A 19,073-nucleotide genomic window follows, 5' to 3' on the forward strand; every position below is an offset into this window, starting at 1 on the left:
GAAGTGTCTGACATTAGCCCTTGGCTTCAGCTTCTCTTAGAAAGTCATTAAGGGTTGTAGAAAGGTCAACACTATCCAGACATCCTCAGTCAAATGCAGAAGGGCTGTCAACAAAGATAACAATGACAATTTCCATATATTGGTCATTTAGGTTTTCTTTACTGTAGCCATGGTAAAAATATGATTTTGTAATTGTCACTAGTGTGTGAAGAGCAGTCATCTTTTTCCAAGACTTCTCACTTTTTCCTAAAAAGTGTTTTCCAGATCCCTGTTGGAAAGGGAAGGAATGAGAAAAATGAGCATGTCACTGAGGGATTAAATACATTACTGCATGGAAAAATTAACTTTTTTCCCCTACTGATCCTGTAACACCTTTATGTTGCTTGAGACAGTGGAATTTTTATTGCTTTGGACTCAGCCCAGCAGGTTTTGCTCATACAAAATCTTGTGTCAGAGAGTACCATGCCTGAGCAGGGTGCATGACAGTGCATTCCAAGATTTATGCTCAATGACATACATATTTTTCAGTGTTTCAGGGAAAGAATGATGAGGATTTGTGTTTAGAACTTGTGTCTCTCCCCTGAAATATCATAAAGAACATTTTGCTCTTTCTTGCAATTTCTTTTCTTCCCTTAAAAGTACCGCAATATTTATGATCTTTGCTAGGCCTAAGAATAAAAATAAATAAATCTGTATTTATTTTTATTAGCTAAAAGGACAGACTCTCCCCCATGACTAGTTTGGCACTAGCCAAACAGCATTAAATGACCAGCTTCCCACAGAATTTGGAAATTACTTGCCAGTTTGAAAATGCAGAGAAATGTATCACATCCTTCCTTTGCAGCATGGGGTGGAATGGTGTGGGGACACTGCAAACAAAGACATAAAATACTGTATGACATAAAGTAATTCACAGGATGTATTCCTGTGCATATTTGATGGTGTCCCTGAGCCTGTCTGTTGTTACTAATTTCCATCTCAAGTGGGTACACTTTTATGTGAGCATTTCCTGCTACTGCATCTTGAAATACTAAGCTAAGTTTACCACTCCCTTTTCACACATTGAACAAAGAAAAGGCTACAAATATAACTGAGTCAAGTATTGCATAAGTCCTGTACTGTTTGCATCAAGCAAATAATGAACTGACACTCTTCAGTCCAAGTAGCCAGCATTTAATCAAATCCCTCGTTGTTTCTCTGCGTAGAGCCCAGGCAAGCACAGCCGGGCTCCTCAGTGCTGGCACCCCTTAGTGCTGCCACAATGAGAGGTGTTTTCATTTCCCCATAGGCAAATACTATTTGCTAATAAATTCCTTGGTGACTGTTCTGATGTCATCCAAACAAAGAAACTGGGCCAGTGCTTTGGATGTTTGTTGTTTTCCTTTGTCTCTAGATTGGAGAACCAAAGCTCGTGCTCTGCCTGGACTGCTCTGCAGAAACCATGAGCACTCAGAACTCTGAGAGCACTGAAACCTCTGAGGACAGAATTGAAAGCCACCATCAAGCATCAAACCCTCTTATTGCATACTATGAAAGCAAGACACAGTTATGCAAGGTAAATACTTGATCTTTTAAATTAAATTATTGCTTTTTACTTCAATTATATGAGCAGTATTTTGAAAACACTGATATGCCACCATTTATTAACTGTTCCCACACTTTCTAGTTCTCATTTTACAATTCCCTGGTTAGTTTGTAACTTCTGCAAACTTTTGAGTTCCACAGTACAGTTTGAAAGAAAAACCCCACCGATTTATCCTTAGTCAGAGAACATTCCTGAATCAATAACTCATCTGTATAAAATCTCTTATTAAAAATAAATTCTAGAAAGATTTCCTTTAAGTATTAGGATTTATTACTATGTAAGGGCTTTCAAAATTGGGATGAAAGATGCTGTTAATCCAAAGCCCTTTAGTAAAATTTTCAAAACTGACAGTGTATATCCTGAAAGAAAACAGGCCTTCAAACAAGAGAGATATTTTTGCTGGAATAAATAACATATTAATTTCAGTGAATTATCTCAGTTTACACCTGCTCAGGATGTGATGTTTTAAACATTCTTTTTATTCTATACTTCAAGAGAAGCAAGAAAAATCCCATCAGTACACTTAACTGGCACATATGTAGACTCATTTACAAAGGATTTTGGGGTTTCTTTGTTTCTTGGATCTGTCATGGTAAACTATCCCTTAAAGGTCTACTCCTAGGTCTCTGTCTTGTCTTAAAGAGAAAGAATCCAATAATAGTTTCTGGAAATATTATGGGATCTGTTTTTTTCTAGAGGCTGTAGCAAACATACAAATCACTTGCCCCAAACTTTCCTTTACAAAGTTCCCAAAAGAGAAATGTGCAGCTAATTTATGCATCAATATCCTGACTTGAGGACAGGGTAAATGACACAGTGCTGAGAAAAAATATACTCAAAGGAAGACTTCTGATCTGTGGCCTTTCCTTACCCCAACAATAAGTGTACATAAGACAAAGTCTAAGTGTCAGAAAAAAGTTCCTGCTTACTTTTCATCTTTAGGCTTACAAATGTTTATGTGGTTTATTTGTTTTTTCTTTGAGAAGCTATCTTGCCAAAATTGCAAGGATGTGCCTAACTAAGAATTCAGTACTATACACAATATACCAACACAGCACAATGCCAAGGGAAACAGAGCTCTGTCTCAGTGTCTTATTCCAGGGAGCTGTGCCTACCACAGTGTTTCCCTTTTTGAAGCATCAGGGAGTGACAGCCCCAAAGAGAGTGAAACTGCAGTTAACACTTTCACACAAATTTTGCAGTCATTGTCTGCCTCATTTCACTTGACATGGACTTTCTTTGCCCTTCCTTAATGCTTCTACTGCAAGTTCCTGCTCCATCCCCTACCTTATGGCAAAACATGCAGTCCCTTCTTGAAAATTTGTAGCTCATTAGCTCCTAAGGAACCTGCCAAATATTGGGTCAGAGCTGGATATGTGATCTGTACTTGTACCATCAGTTTTGGGAAAGCTGACATTATATGTTTGCATGTTAGAAAATACCTGTGCTTTGCTTGAACAGTGTCTAAGCATTCTCTGAACTTGCTTCTGGTGACTATAGTGTTTCCCAGGTGGAACCATTGGGTATTAGAGCTCTGTAAAATCACCTGTATAAACATTATTGTGGAAAATGTCTTTTAAAACTATTTTAGTGGTGAATATGTTTAAGCTACATGTGTTGAAGAAAGCAGAGAGTCAAGGGGAAGTTTGCAATTCCCAGAGCATGGGGTTAGTTTACACAATGCAGCCAAGCATTGACATTAGCAGCCACTGGGTGTTCTCTGAATGATGAAAGGAAATTCAGCTGGAAAGCAGAAAAACCGACAATAATAACTTCTGATCAAATATAACTTCTGACTGCATTTTTTTGCAGGCTAGGCTAAAATAGTTTTTGGGGTTTTTTTTTATTTCTAATATCATACACAGAGAAGACTGAGACTTTACCTGGAGGCAGTCTAACATATTTAATATTTTTCTTGCCCATTTTAATTAAAGCGTCATATTTTCAGTGTTGGGGATTTGTTCATTCCTAAGTGGGTTTATCACTCTCCAACACTGACCAATGCTGGCTGAAGAGGTTAATGCTGCCATGGAGGTGCTGCTGCCTCTACAACTCTGTTTCCTGAAAGAAGTGTGTCTGATCCCTATCCATTTTAAACAAAGCCACTAGTTAATTTACCAGTGCTCATTTGAAGACTCTTTAAAATAAATTCTCATCTCTATTAATGGATTTATTTTTAAATCACCCAAGGACCTCCATGTAACTACAGATCAGAGGCTAGTGTACTCTTTTTCTTAGGCACAGCTGGTGGGATCCAGTAGCTTCAGGGAAGCAATGCCTTCCTGAAGGTGCTGTTTGGAGACCCAGATCAGTCTGTGATCCCAGGATAAGCAATGGCCAAAGCATCTGACGAGAAGCTGTTTAAGAGAGGAAAAGGAGTCTTAAAGACTCTTAGATTCCTGCCTAGGTTTGGATTTTCAAAAGAAGCATCTCTCCAGTGAAAGGCCCACATGAGCTTTATGTCCCTTGGGATTGCAGCAATGCACTTGCCTAAGCATGCAGAGTGGGCATTGAGATTCTAGAGGAATATTGGAGTCTAAATCCTGCTAACTTCCACAAAGATTTGGCATTAACCTTTTCTAGCCAGCTTACTGCAGTGTGTGGCTAAGGACCACTAAATTCTAGGTATTAATTCTGTAAGTGATCATGTTTTATAGGGCTTGACTGTAGCACCCAGCTCCACCTGGCCACAGAAAAGAAAATCAGAAATAGACTTGTGTAACAAGAAAATGGAGTTGGCATACTGGTGTAATTTCATTTCTCCAGTCTAACTTTAGGACTGGACAAAATTTCCCACAGACTGGAAACAGCACATGACAACAGTGGGATGTATTTAACTTTTCCTATCTACTCCAAAGGTTTTCAGTCTTGAAACAGGCTGATTAAATATGAAAATGTAAAATTCAGTCCTGGGCAGAAGGCCAGGAAAAGGTCTGGTGTAGGAATTAGATGTTGGCTGCACACTCAGCAGAGGAGGAACTGGTCTGTCACACCACATCAAGGTGTGGTGAGAGTACAATGTCAAATGAGCTTTCTTGCTCTGTGTACTGGAACACAGAGTAAGAAATGCTTTAGTCCATTTGGAACAGGCTTTAAGGCATGGTTGGATGGAGCCTGACAAACACAGTGCAGACAGAAAAACTCAGATCTGACCTGGCTTCTTCTGCACTCATTGGGAATTCTCTCCTTGCTTTACTTGCACAGAAGAGACAAAGGTATATGATTGTAACAGAATTTCCATTTTAATCCTTGAGGATTTTATGACTTTCCCCAACCTGGAGTGATTGTGCATTCATAACTAACTAATATGATATGTGGAACTGGAACATTTTTTCCATTCTGCTGACCTCTGAACAAGAACAGTGACCTGGTGAAGCTGACAAAAGATCAGGATTATATCGGAAATTTCCCTTTGGCCAAGATTCCCTCTTTGTGTTACTGCTCAGCAGTGGAGGCTTGAGGTGTGCATGGCCAGAGGGTGAAGGCTGTGGGTGCAGATGAAACCTGACGAACCTGACAGGAATAAACAACAGCAATCCTTCTAGCACCCTGCTGAGATGAAGAACTGTGTACATATTTGGAAGGGAAGATGAACTGACTGAAGAATGAAGGACAAAGGCAACACTGTTCTCACTTTTCTGCTGAGGCATTAGCTTTCTAAATTGTGTTCTGAAAGGTAGTTGTGACTAACAAGTCAGAAATTTTTAATTTTTTTTTTTTAAATTCATGTTTTGGGGATTTAATTTAATATCCCTTAATTTCTTTTGTAGTCAGTTCCAGAACACCCACCTAAGGAGTTGCAAGTGGCTGCTTTTCAGTAAAGACCCTGTACTGGAAATGCAAGGGCTGAAAGCACTGCTCTCAAAAACACTGCCTGCAAGCTGCCTGGTTCTGTGGGAATCAGGTGCTTCAGATAAATGACATTAAATGAAATTAAACAAAATGCATTATAGTAGTAGTAAGCAGGTAGACATTGTTTGTTTTAAATCTGTTTCTCAGCAGTTTCAAGGCAGCTGGACAGAAAAGTGCATGTGAAAATTTAGTAGACACCTACTTGTGTTTTGACATGGCTAAATGTAAATCCCTTTGAATATATGGCTCTCTCTCAACTGAGAAGAAAGGGAGGGGGGAAAAAAGATTGTTTTTAATATCTGACTCATCCTTTAAAGCTTTTTTGACGTGACAGTGTGTAGGAGGGTAGTAAGTAAAAGAGAAGAGCAATGCCTTGGTAGTCAAGAAAGACAGCCCTGATCCTACCTAGCTAACGTGAGACACCTGGTAGGTGTCGTACATACAAGGTTCCTATTCAAAGTCTGAGGAAAAGGGCATGAGTATAACAAATAGGCCAAGCAGGGCAGAGCAGAGGATTAAGGGTGCCCAAAAACTTTTGACTCTTTCAGATCACATGCTATGAAACTTAGGCTACAAAATCCAGTAGGAGTTAGTTTTTCTTTGTTTATTTCCTTTCATTATTTTTTTCTCAATGTTGTTCTGCTATTTCTTTCTAAAATCACTTGCAGTCACATTTTCCATAACGATTATGAAAGAACGGGTGACTATCCACCCTCTCCCAGTCTTCCACTTGTGAGCCTTCCCTTGCTGATGCCACTCTGAGTGGGCATGGGGAGGGGCGACTTCCCCCTTTCCTGAAGGGGTAATCAATGGTAATAGTGAAAGCAGTTATGTGGTTCGTTTCCATCTTTTGAAAGGTTCTCAGAGACCCATCAATCCTGATAGATAAGGATGTGGGGAACAAAGGAACAAGTGATTCTCTATTCCCCCCTTGGTGCTTTGTGGCCCATTAGATGAGAAACTGATCTAGAAAGATACATCAGAAACATTAGCAGGGGATCATGGATAAAACACAGCAGAAAATGCAGGCCTAATATGAATAGGTCTCAGGGCGGTGTGTTTTCAGTGGATTTACACACTTGATCCATTGCTGTGAGAACCAGGGGCTGCACAGTCTCAGAGAGATTTCCTAATACACTCTAGTGACAAAGACATAAATGTCAGTGACAACACAGCTGAGCTTGGCTGACCTTCAGTAAGAAGCTTCTGAGTTCATTCCAGAGTCTGTCCTCAGCCATCCTCTCTACAGTCAGGTTCTTCTCAGTGGCAGTATATTTTTAGAGCTCTACATTTCAAAACCTACAACAAATGTAGATTTGTTGACAGAAAACGTAATTGGTTGATTTTAATGACAAAAGGAGCAACATTGTACCATAGGAATGGTTACTCCAGTAATTTTTCATATGAGCTCATTAAATTTCTCCGTATTTGTAGTTACCAAAAGCCATAAGCTGCATTTGAAAATTGGAAAACTGTATATGGATCTTGTTTTATGAGAAGTCAGCCTTAAATAGCCTTGGAAACAGGCCTAATTTATGAGCTTTGTTAGAATCTGAGGAAGAGAAATACAGTTTTTTCTCTGGAGCTGCTGAGAGCGTTGTTGAATAACTATAGTACTAGAGGTGAATTATTGGCACATTAAGTTAGTTTTCTGCCACAATGTTAAGTTAGTTTTATGGGCCCTTGTTATTTAGGAGGCCAGCATGGGAATCACTGGGGCTGTCATTAGTCAGGCCCATCCATATTTTATTGCTACTGTTAGGAAGTCAGCATTCCAGCCCATCATAAAGGGTGGTTGGTTTCCGTGCTTACAGAACTAATTCTTCATCACAGCTCCCTAGACCTAGACCTAGACCTAGTATCAGTCCCAGTTCTAAAGGGGTCACCAAAAAGCCAGTGACAATCAGCGGTGCAAAAGTATTTATGAAGAGATAATAATAATAATAATAATAATAATAATAATAATAATAATAATAATAATACATATTAAGATGAGAGCTTTGAAATGGCTGTGGTCTTCACCCTGCATGCAGTATATTTTCTGTGGGATAGCCATATGAAAATAGTTGTATTGGCAGCTGAGGCAGGCCAAACAAGATGTTTTATAACTGCTGAGGTGGGAGTTGCTGGTTTTGTTTTAACTGGAGAAGGTAGACATTTGGTTCAGAATGGTTCATCGCTCCCATTTCTCTTTGCTACCAGTAAGTACCCCCCACTTCTAAACACTTCTGAAAGACACGCAGCCCTGTGGGAGAGCTGCCCTTTCTGAGGCACCAGCACATGCCTGCCTCTGCCTCAGCTCTGCAAGAAGCAGCAGCAGCAAAGAGCACTGAGAAGGGCAGTGAGGAGCCAAGGGAGCGGAGGCCCGGGAGCTGGCCAGGGCACCGAGGGCAGCTCAGCTCACACTGTCACACCCTTGCAGGGAGCCCGAGGGACAGGGCTCGCCAGGCACAGCTCCTAAAGGCTGGCCTGGCTGGGAATCCATTGCTGGAGCCTGGCTGTGGAATAGGCTGGTGAGATGTGCCAGCACTTCCCACAGGATGCAACGGGGACCGAACTTCGCAGCATCTGCCGATGCCACCAGGAGTGAAACCCCAGCTCTGGAGAGCGCCTGCAGTCCCTGCTGGAGCCCTGCAAGGAGCAGCTGCTGACTCCCACACAAGACTCTGCACCCAGGGACTTAGATGTACATGGACTGCAGTCAGCTGTACAGGAGCTGGCTGCAAGACAGCATCATATCTGAGCAGGATTTCTTGGCCTATTTAAAAATACATTTATTTGAACGTGAAACTCCTTTAATTCTCCTGCAGACCAAAGAGATGGCAGAAAGTATTATAGGCAGGAATGTCCCCTTCAAATGCTACAATTGTCTGGCTTTCTATTCAGCAGCTTGGAGATGAAAATGCAGCAGTTCAGAAAAAGATCCTTTCACAAAGTTGTCATGGGTCCATTTAATCTTGCGCAAACTTCATGTCATGCATACATGAAAGACTTAGCATAGAGAAGCAGAGAAGAATCTTGCTTTTGTGTAAAGACCAAATATCTCAGCAGGCATTTGAGGTAAGGAGTAATCAGCAGAAGCATCTGTGTAGAGTACACAGCCAGTGTGAAAGCTGCTTCTGTCACTGCTGTGAGTGCTGAAGGCAGCTCTCGTTCCTCGGGTGACACAGCATGGGATGGACATGAAACTCATTGCTCAGAACAGCTCAGTTCTGCCTCACGTTTTCCAGGGAACACAGACAAGTATTACTGGCTGCAAGTAGCATTCCTCTCTGCTGAAATGCAGCTCTCATCTTCAGCACAGGAAAGTAAATGCATCTTGGTTTTGTGAAGTACAGTCATGAAAAATAGCTTGGTCAGAAAACTGCATCTTTGGGATGTTCAAGAAAAAAATTGCTTCAATGAAAGTTGAGTTCTTATACCACAAAAGCAGTGCCTTTATAAAAAACTAGGAGCTAAAGATGTCATAAAACCAGAACCAGTTCACCAAATTTCCAAATACAAATGCACTGGAATACATTGATCTGGTAAGTTACTGTGGAGTGGCCAAAACCCAGAGTGCTGTGCCCTTCAGGACCTCCCCAGGTTGGAGCGATGGACAAAGAGCCCTTGGCAACTGTTCTGCATCAAAGGTGTAACTTTACTTTAAAACATGAGTACTTAAAACTCCCTCACTTGACTGATGTACTTTGATACAGACAATCGGGCCTGCAGAACCTTCTTACAGAAATTTGTGGAAACAAAATGAGTGATATTCTTTATTAAGCTGCTCCTCTACTTTAGAATGCTTCTACCATGAAGCAGAACAACTTTCATTTTATATTAGACCAGTTTTTTGTTGCAGTGTTTAGATTCTGAGATAATGCTTTGTAACTTAATCAAACCTGGTTTTTTTCATGCTTCACAGGTTGACGCAGAAGGAACACAGGAGGATGTTCTCCTGGAAATTTGCAAGACAATTGACACTTTTCTGAAAAAGGAAGAGGCAGCATTTTCTTTTTCACCAGAAATGCAGTAATGGTGTGTAAGGTGTGTACACAGCCTTGCCCACGTGCACCCCACAGCCATGATTTGCTGGTCAAAGCAGAGCTGCTTCCTTGAGAGGTATCTGGAATTTGTGCGTGTGGCATGTTGCTCTAGATGAAATCTTAGTTCTGAAAGTACACTCAACAGAAAGTGGTCTGTATGCTAACCCCACTCTGAGAACTGAATTGTTTTCTTGGGTGTTTGCTCTTCATGGGTTAAAAGCAGCAAGGTGAGCAGCAGCTCTGGTTTTGTATTTCATCTTCACACACATTCCATGGGAAACAGGACAGTACCCACCCCAGTCACTGTCCAGCAGACTGACACTAGGGTTACTGCATACAAGTTTCCCATTATTTTCTTTCTACTAACAGTACAAATTCTTGTGGTGTCACTTAGCATGTTCTTGGGCTTTAGTGCCTGAAACCTGTTCTCTGTAACATGCAGCTCTAGGAGAGCTGGAATTAGTCAAGCTATAAGTTAAAATAACCTTTTCACACATCCCCAGAACACTGTTGCAAGGAGAAAAATTCATTGAAGATACAGTTGAATGTTGTGGAAGTCTGTCAACCCATTACTGGGAGGCAGACACCATTTTTGAGACAGTCTTGTCTTCTGCTGGGAATGTTATGACTTTATAACTGACTTCCCAGTTTTGTGAGCTGAGAATGATTATTGTATTGTATAGTTAAATGTGTGATCCAGTAATGATCCATATTAACAGCAGTTGTGCTATAGCTATTAAAGACCATATGTAAAGTTGGTTATGAGCCAGAACATCTCATGTCATCTTTAAATTTCATTTCAGAAGTATGTCAAATGCAAAATTCAGATCATCATCTGTTGTCTTGTACTGGCATTGCCAAAACTTGGGAAGGTGTGGTGGGGTGGGAAACCAAAAAAAAAAAAGGAAAATGTCAGGGATTATTTGATTCATATTGCTTGCGCCTTTAGTAAGCCATTTATCTGTAATCTGCAAAAAAGTCTGTAAAGTGCTATTGTATTTCCATTAGGTTAACTAAAATATCGTGGAGTTTCTTTGGTATTACTGACAGCTAAATAAAAGCTTGTTTGACATTGCTGTAAAGTAACTGCATCCTCTTACTGGAACTACTGGATGAATTTACAGTGAAAGTGGGTTGCATGATTGCTTGTACTGTCAAAGGTGTACTTTATGCAACAGATTTGCATTTTTAAAGTTACCTTTCTTGTAATTAAGACAATACAAATAAAACATATACAAAAAGGAGGAGCAGTGATTTCTGTTACAGTATATGTGGGTTTAATCCTTTTCAAAGCACAGTACATGACTTGAAAATATAGCTCAAATCAGCATGCTTACAGAATATGTCCTTTTTCCAATCAGGGCAGATTCTTCTGTTTCCTTTTCTTCCTTAGCATTTGCCCTGTAGATGCTAACTCAATTATTTTTTAGGGTCTGTTTTACATATGTTCTTATCCTTCATATCATGGATGTTCCTTCTTTCCTGGGTCCTTCTATAGCCTACATTTTACCTCTGGTGCTCTGGAAGTGCTTCTCCAGCTCCAGCCAGTGCCATTGAGCAGCAGCAGCAGCGCCTGCGGTACCACACAGCTCCCAGGGCAGCTCTGGCCACAGCAGCCCTGACGCTCTTTTTAAAAGTAGAACACTCTGCAGTTACCACAAAGTTGCAAATTCATCTGGGTAGGTTTTCTGGAATATATTCTATGATATTTAATTACAGTAGAAGTTATAAAGTGTGGAGTCTCATACTTGTGCAGGATGGGAAAAAAGCAAGAATCAGCTGCTATTTTGTTGGGGTTTTTTAATTACAAAAATTATTTACCATACACTTCAGTTTAAATTTTATTTTTGCTTCTTCTGTCTTTTCTGTGGAAAAAACAAAAAAAATTCCCATGCTTGATTTGGTGTTATGTGCATTAGATACCTATTTGCATACATTCATAATGTATGCAGGAGCAATAGCTGTATATGCATGCACAGGGAAACATTAATATTTATACATATTCAGTAAAATAGGATTTATCCAAGACACTCTTGAGTGATTCAGACTTGAAATTATCCTTTGGTTTCCAACCTTGTTCCAAGGATACCAAGATCTTTTGTTCTTTCCAAGCTATCCTAAATTGATGACTGAATATTTTCTCTAATTTACTTTTCTGATTTTATTCCCATAATTTTTTCAGGATATAAACAGAAAATGAAAGTTACCACAGATCCTCTTCCTGATACTACACCTTTGCCAACTCTAGTTTCCTATAAAGACCATGAATAATGTCAAAAGCATATTTTTATGGTCTTAGAAAGCCTCTCAGAGAAGTAACTTTTCCAATTAAAACTAAAATATATCATGTGAGTTTTGTGTTGTGTTTTTTTAAGGTTTATTAAGTTTATCTAAGTATATCAGATATGTTTACATATGATATTTGGTCAGTGTTTTAGTAACTGTACTGTATAACTTTCTAAATAGATTAAATGCCTACATTCTTTTTTCTGAAGCAAAAAATAGCTACACCTAAAGTTACTGCAAAAATACTGACCAATTTATAATTAAAGTTACTAGGTGCAGCCAGCCAATTATCCTTCCTATTGCCATCTTTTAAAGTCAAATTTGTTTGTTTTCTAGCTAATTGCTCTGAGTATTCTAGCTTCAAAGCAACCGGAAGTGTATTACAGTTATAAAATAATCAAGTATTTCTGAATCACAAGCTATACATTTCAATAAAAAATATATTAAGTAAAATATGTCACAATAATTACAAAGCTTCTCAGACAATGGTATACACTGTACCAAGGCTACTAAAATCTGGATTTTCTGTGGTCTGACAAAGAAGTCTGTAAGTGAGGAAGGAGAGAACTGGAATGCTAATCCTGCCGGGGCAGAGCGGGCCGGGCCCCGGGCGGGGAGCGGCAGAGGCGGCGCTGGGTGACCGATCCAAATGTCCTGTCCAAACTTTCCATCTTGATTAAAAGTCAGAACTACACAGAAAGGAAGTCACAGCAAGCATTCTATATATAAACAGACTGTATCCACATAGTTTATTTCTCACAGTTCTCCTGACAATTGAACATTATTTAAGAACATACTGTATACACAGATAAGAAGAAACATACAAAATGTTTTAAATGATGCACAACAAAATCCAGCAGTATAAAAGAATGCATGTGAACCCTTGCTCACTGCTCAGGCTAAATTTAATCACTGTTTAAATAGTAATAAAAATACAATCTTTCATGGATCTTGTGCAGACTACAAAAGAGGAAAAATTATTACCATATATATGATTTATATTAGGCAGTTTTCTTTGATGAGTTGCACTAACAACTCCAAATACAGAGGCAGAAGGCTGTGTATTTTATTTTAAAGGAGTAAATGTTGAGTATTAGAGACTTTACACAGTTACTAGCACTGGCACTTTTCACCATATTTTGTACACATCACATGATCATCTTATATAACATTACATTTAAAAAATATATCTGAGTGACAATTTTATAACATTCACACACCATGAGCTGGTTAAGGAAGCAATGCCACAGTTGCCCCCTGTAGTGCTTCACTGTTGGTAAATAGTTTGTTGTGGTTTTAAAAAAAAATTTAAAAAATTGAAGGTCAACATGATTAAGCAGCTCCGATTTAATAAAGGCCCGTAGCCAACCATTGCTGAGACAGTGAGTATTTTTAGAGTACAGCCTAGAAGCAAACACTGTCATTGGTTAAAACCTTGCCTAAAGAAGTCAGTTACTGTGCTGAAAACTATTTCACAACAAAACTGCAAGCTACTAAACTGTTTTTATATAAATACTTCATCTCCTCTGGATCTCATTATAACCAAGTTCTTCAAAGCCTTTGGAATTTACTCTATCTTTAATGTGTGCTCTCATTTCTGGCTCACCCTTTTGTATGTGTTTCTTTTGTTTAGATTCACCACCTAAAAGTGACTAATGTGGTGAAAGAAAAGTCTCCCAGTGAAACCTTCTGCACACTAGGAATGTTCAGCTGCTGCTCAGTGATCTAGAACCATGACAGCTCGAAGCTGTAGTTTGACAAGTACACCCAGGAAGCTGTCATGCTGTGAGTGACATTTCAGGGAAAGCAGAGTCTTTCCAAAATGTGCACAGAATTAACAATGGTGCCATTGTTATTTTTCAAAGAGGATAGTAAACCCAACATGATAGATCTGCTTCCCATGTCATCTATTTGCTGGAAAGTAGTTTGGGTCAAGATAATTGTAACTGGTGCCCTGGGACATGCAGTAGTCTCTGTCTAAAAATGTCTCTGCTCTGTAAATAGGTTCTAACTGGTGATCCTCCTTATGAATCTCTGTTTCATGCAGACTGCAAGGGAAAGAAAAAGATAACAGTTTAAAAGTCAAATATTTTCCTTATATTTAACTTTCAGAAACAGTGATCACATCAACAGATACATACCAAATTAGACAGCAGTTCATTCATAAAGTCTAATGCCCCCCTTTATTTAACTGTACAAAACCTATCTGTCCGCTGTAGTAATCTGCCTACAAAATTTATCTCCCACAAAGATATGCTAAATTACCTTCCACTTTATTCAACACAGGGTATGTGTCCTGTGCTGGAGCAAAGATTTCCACCCTACATAGCAATTATGCAGCAGAGAGATTCAATCTAATGACAAATAGGAAGTAGAAGCACAGGCTGCTCACCAGTCAGAACACGAATCACAGAAATCCAAGGACATTTCTTGAGGGCAGTCTTGGCAGTGCCACCGAACGCCCTGGATAGGTTCGATCCCGCAGTTATCGCACTGTGGAGCAGATGGAAGAGCACTGAGAAAGCAGCAGCTGGAGGCAGCACTTCCCTGCTAACATGCACACCAATCCAGCACGTGGCATCTCTGGGTGGCCCTGTGCTACTGCCAGCCCCACAGCTGAACTCTCCTCCCCACAGACAACAACGTGTTCATGGATAGGGAAGTCCTCATTCCCTAGGAGAGGCCCTGAGGATCCATCAAGCTCTGGCCTTGCTTCCTTCTCCCCAGATTCTCCACCTTGGCATCACCCTGCTCAAGAAAAGCAGCCCTGCCTGCAGACACTCAGTGGCTCTGAGAACTGCTGTGACACAGCACAAGGACGTGATGCTGCACACAAGCCCAGCCACATGGAACGTCAGCCTTCCCATGGCAGAGGGAAGCAGTAAGGCCAGAGCAGCAGAGCTTCTTGGGCTGCTGGGGGCTGCAGATCAGGGCACAAGGGGGCAAACCGATACCCTTTCCAACTCAGGAAATATAGCAACACATCATGGGTGGGCTGGAACTGAAAACCAGATGGCCAGGAAGGAAGGGGAATAACATATTCAGAGAAGGAACTAAAATTTAGCAAGACCACAAGAACTAATCCCAAGTTCAAGAGTGTGGCATGGAGAGAAAAAAAAACAAAGTAAAAACAAAACATGAAAGACTAGATGAAAAATTCACAGTGATGCAGAAGAGGGACAGAAATGCGAAAGTATTTGATCAAAAAAAAAGAAACCAGGAAAATGGGAATTGCAGGCAAGGACAGCTTTTAAAAAATCTGAATTACAAAGACTGCTGCAGAGACAGAACTAGAACTGAAAAGGAAAACAATGTGGGAAACGAGCCTGTGCTCCCATAGCTCATCCTCTATCCATCTATCTGAACCTGAATTTCTGCCTCAGCATCTGTGAAACCCACTGGCACAGCAGCTGCTCCTGCTAGCACTGAGGCACTCAGGGTTACAAGCACCTTACACACAGCTCTGCCACAGCTGCATCCCTTCTGTCCACAGATGGCTTTCGAGTGTGAGGGCTGACAATGAGGAGGGACTAAACATACCAAGAGCTGTTCTTTGAAAATACCAAGTTCAGAATAATGCTAGAACTGAAAAATTTGCTCCAGTTATCTGAACTTGAGAACCAAGACAGTGGAAAGACTTCACCTTAATTTTTGTGTTCCAGCACCCCTCTATCCTGTGAAACAGAAGTAATACTATGCCATTCATTTCATAATGAAGAAAGTAAGTATTTGCAAATTGCTTGGATCATATAGCAGTGAAAGCCATGAAAAGCCCACAAGGGATTCAATAATTCAATACTCAAAGAACAGGTTGAGTAATGTGTACTAAATGAGGCCAAAGGCTGTGCAGAACCAAAACTGCTCTCAATGGCTGCTTATTAGGTGAGGTCTGTCCAGCCCACAGACTGAATTTCCTGAGGGAAAACAGCCCATAATCACCTGATTTCTCAGCTTACTATAATGCATAATACAATCAAACTCAAATGCAAAGAAACTTTCAAACTTCAAATGCTTCACAACAGTGTAAATGTCAATTTACTTCTCAGGATAATTTTATGTAGAAAAAGCAGTTTGTTAAAGTCTGGTCTGCCTGATTAAAGTTTAAAATTCTGGGGGCAAGAAAATGCTTATTTAAAAAATCCCCACAAAATGAAACACCAAACATACCATGCCAACTAAAACCAACAAAAATAAGAAGCACCTTGGTGGTCTAATAACAAATCTGTCAGTATCAACTGACGAGGCTGGCTTAATTTTACAGTTAATTTGAATTGAACCTTGAACTATCTTTGCATTCCTAAATAAATGAGCATTATTAAAAAAATCCATCTCCATAACACTAAACTAAAAACCTGTTCCAACAGTTACAGTAACCAGTTAGACACAAAATCCCTTCCAAACCAGCAAATAAGATTTCCAGAGTGCCCTTTCTTTCATGTTGCCTATTAATGGTTGTTGCTCGGACAATACATCAGTTTTGCCTAATGGTCTTTTTTTAAAATTTTACATAAATATTGCTTTATGTCCTTGCTTCAACTTCTGTCAGTTATCACTTGATGAGATTGTAAAGCTGCTACAAAACAAAAGAAGTATTCATCTACATTACTCTTATCCAAAATCGCTGTCCTTTCTTTGGCCTCAGGTGGAGGCAAAATTATTCCAAATTCATAATCAGAAAATTATCATTAATGAATCACTGTCAAAACAGAATGTGATGTCAAATGGAATTCTATGATGATTTAACAAGGCTCAAATACAAGCTGTATTTTCATATAGTGGTGAGAAAAAGACAGACTATTAATTTCCATATAACATCAGCATTCAGTGAAAGCTGAGCTACCACAAAGACTGAATTACATGGGCTGTTTTTCTTAAAGGAAATGAAGGAAAACAGACTCAGTGAACAAAAACTAAGAAAACTTGCTGTATTCAATGAAACCTTCTCAGGAAAATCAAATCACATTCTCTTGGAAAACTTTTACATTCCACTGAGCAACAGAAGAACATCTCTTGCACTCACCTTAAATCCCACGTGCTGCACAAACCCACTTTCTGCATGCATCTGCTGGAGTTTCTGTTTCTTCAATTTTTTAAACTCTAACAGTTCTTTGTATTCAGGTAACTCTCGATATGTTATTGGAATACTCTCTTCATCCTATTCAAGGTAAAAAAACCCAGAAAAATATTCTTACTGTAGGAATACAGTAACTAATAAGACATAATTTTTTTCCATAAATCACTATGAATGATTAACAGTGTTTAAGAAAATGATGGCATTATTCTAACATACTGGAAAAATATTTTTAAAACAGTAACACCCATATCCAGCATTAATTATCTTCTCACCTTTACTGGTAAGAATAAAATGCAGTGAGCAGCACCATGCTATAACTGAAAGAGTAGAACTCACAGTTATCCAATTCCCTTTATCACTTTACCGTCTCTTAACAGCTTATAAAAACAGACTGCTATTTTTTCATAAATTATGAAGCAGTTTGTCTCCCTGTAAGCCAGTGCAGACATCTTTGCCAGAGAGGTACAAGAAATTGTTCTCTCTTTTTCAAAGACATGCAAATTCTATTTTTTCTCACACAGTTTCCTTCAACAAAGGTTGAGGATCTGCTATGAAAGGACAGAAGCTCTTCTTCTAGTTGAGATGCTCATTTCAAGGTAATGATTTTATTGTAGCAGCTGTACTTGGTAGATGTCATCTGTTTTTACAGGTGACAAGCCTTTACTGATGTAGAGCACTTTTCACATCCTACACTGGAAGGAACCTTCAGGGAGGGAAAACAACCACAACTACAAGATAGTGATTAAAATTCTTCTAATGTAGCCTGAATGTGTAATTTCCATTTCTTTTTATGAGTCTGTGAAGATTGAAGACTGTATTATTTAGTAAGTTTATTAAAAGAAGTGAGGGAAAGAGGCTTTACTACATTTCTGAAAAGCCTTATCAATTATTTAATTGCAATTATGAACCTATATAAAGGACTAGACTGCAAACTATGAGAAAAGTTATGGTTAAATGACACAATTCAGTTGTGTAGTGATAAGCTACATTCTCTTTAATATAAAACAGGGATTCACCTTCCACACAAATCTCAAGTTTTTCTGAGAAAAACTGCCTGCCACAAAATAACTGTATACTGAATAAAGTATGATCTAATAGCTCCCTGTGTGGACAATTCAGTCTGGAATAGTAAATAGTTGTGTTCTAGAAGAACTAGACTACTCACAAAATTAAGAAATTATAACTGAAAAGTAAATGAACCCTGTTAGGAATAGTGGGTCTTCACTTGAAAACACTTCGTTTATACCAAAATATAATTTTTCAGGAATAGTTATGACTGGTAATAATCAGGTAATTTTTTTTTGTCTTTACACAGGAAAAGCATGTGGTAATTCCACTGTGAAATCAAAGAAACCAGTATTTGCCTGCTACACTGCTTTTCTGCTAAATGACACAAAGTATTTTTCTCCAAGACAGCGACTGTCACTAAGAGATCTGACTTTTAACACTAGAGCAGAACCCTGTGTATTCATTTTGAATATAGTTTACAATCCCTTTTTGCTTCCAAATTGTTACTATTTTACACTGATTGTGGGGATCTTTTGGGTAACTGAGCTCCCCTGTGTGTTTCTACCTTACTGAAAGCCAGAACTGTATCTATCTGGAAATGCTACTCTAATGGAGGAAGAAAAGATTATGCCAAATTAAAAAAATGTCACTGTGTAGCACATGACCACTATTATCACACCTATGGTGCCCACATTAATTATGAGTTAGGGCACCATGGCAAAACCAAAATGTTTCAGGAAACTGTTCAGAACAATTAAAAAATATGTATTTAAAACCAATACAGAACAAAAGTATGTTAGCTCGAAAACCAGCTGCATTGCATCTCTTCTAATATGCATTTTGCTTTCTAAGCCTTTTAAAATTCTTATTGGAATATGCAAAGTTATCAGGAATATCTGTGGATGAGCTGAAAGACCATCACAGAGAGAACACAGAAAATGAGCAAAGATGGGATTTGGGACTAGGAAATAGATAAATAAATGTAATAATTAAGGAAGACTATGCAGTGCAGGTAAAATAATGAGTAAAGAAAATGAATGGACTGATAGTTGGTGGCCTCAATACTTGTGTTATGCAACAAGGTTTTCACACACAAGATATCACTAGGCTCACCAAAAAAAAAAAAAAAAGAATTAACTAGTCAGGTTCTTCAGTCTAAGGAAAACAGGAAAATCACAGTGATTCATACCAGCTGTGAAACTTGCCCAGCTCCCAAGCAGTAGGATACAGTCTCTCTAAA

The 19,073-nt window shown here is 39.1% G+C and overlaps 2 protein-coding genes across 6 annotated transcripts in view; one reads left to right on the forward strand and one right to left on the reverse strand.

The window, feature by feature from the left end:
* Positions 1–10,709, forward strand: part of AK5 (adenylate kinase 5) — an 84,344-nt gene extending 73,635 nt beyond the window's left edge. Inside the window, exons 13-14 of the mRNA XM_021527722.2 lie at positions 1,394–1,555; positions 9,345–10,709. Coding sequence (XP_021383397.2) covers positions 1,394–1,555; positions 9,345–9,455 — 273 coding nt within the window. The 3' untranslated portion in view covers positions 9,456–10,709. The remainder of the gene's footprint in view (positions 1–1,393; positions 1,556–9,344) is intronic.
* A 10-nt stretch (positions 10,710–10,719) lies between these two features.
* The window catches only part of ZZZ3 (zinc finger ZZ-type containing 3), a 57,986-nt gene continuing 49,632 nt past the window's right edge, over positions 10,720–19,073 (reverse strand). For all 5 annotated transcript variants that reach the window (XM_077785400.1, XM_077785399.1, XM_077785397.1 and 2 more), the window contains 3 exons: positions 16,772–16,906; positions 14,144–14,244; positions 10,720–13,799 (listed from right to left, as the gene is read on the reverse strand). In XM_077785400.1, the coding sequence (XP_077641526.1) occupies positions 13,655–13,799; positions 14,144–14,244; positions 16,772–16,906 (381 nt within the window). In that variant the 3' untranslated portion in view covers positions 10,720–13,654. The remainder of the gene's footprint in view (positions 13,800–14,143; positions 14,245–16,771; positions 16,907–19,073) is intronic.

Source organism: Lonchura striata, chromosome 9 (assembly GCF_046129695.1).
Source record: "Lonchura striata isolate bLonStr1 chromosome 9, bLonStr1.mat, whole genome shotgun sequence".
In the NCBI taxonomy this organism is placed as follows: domain Eukaryota; kingdom Metazoa; phylum Chordata; class Aves; order Passeriformes; family Estrildidae; genus Lonchura; species Lonchura striata.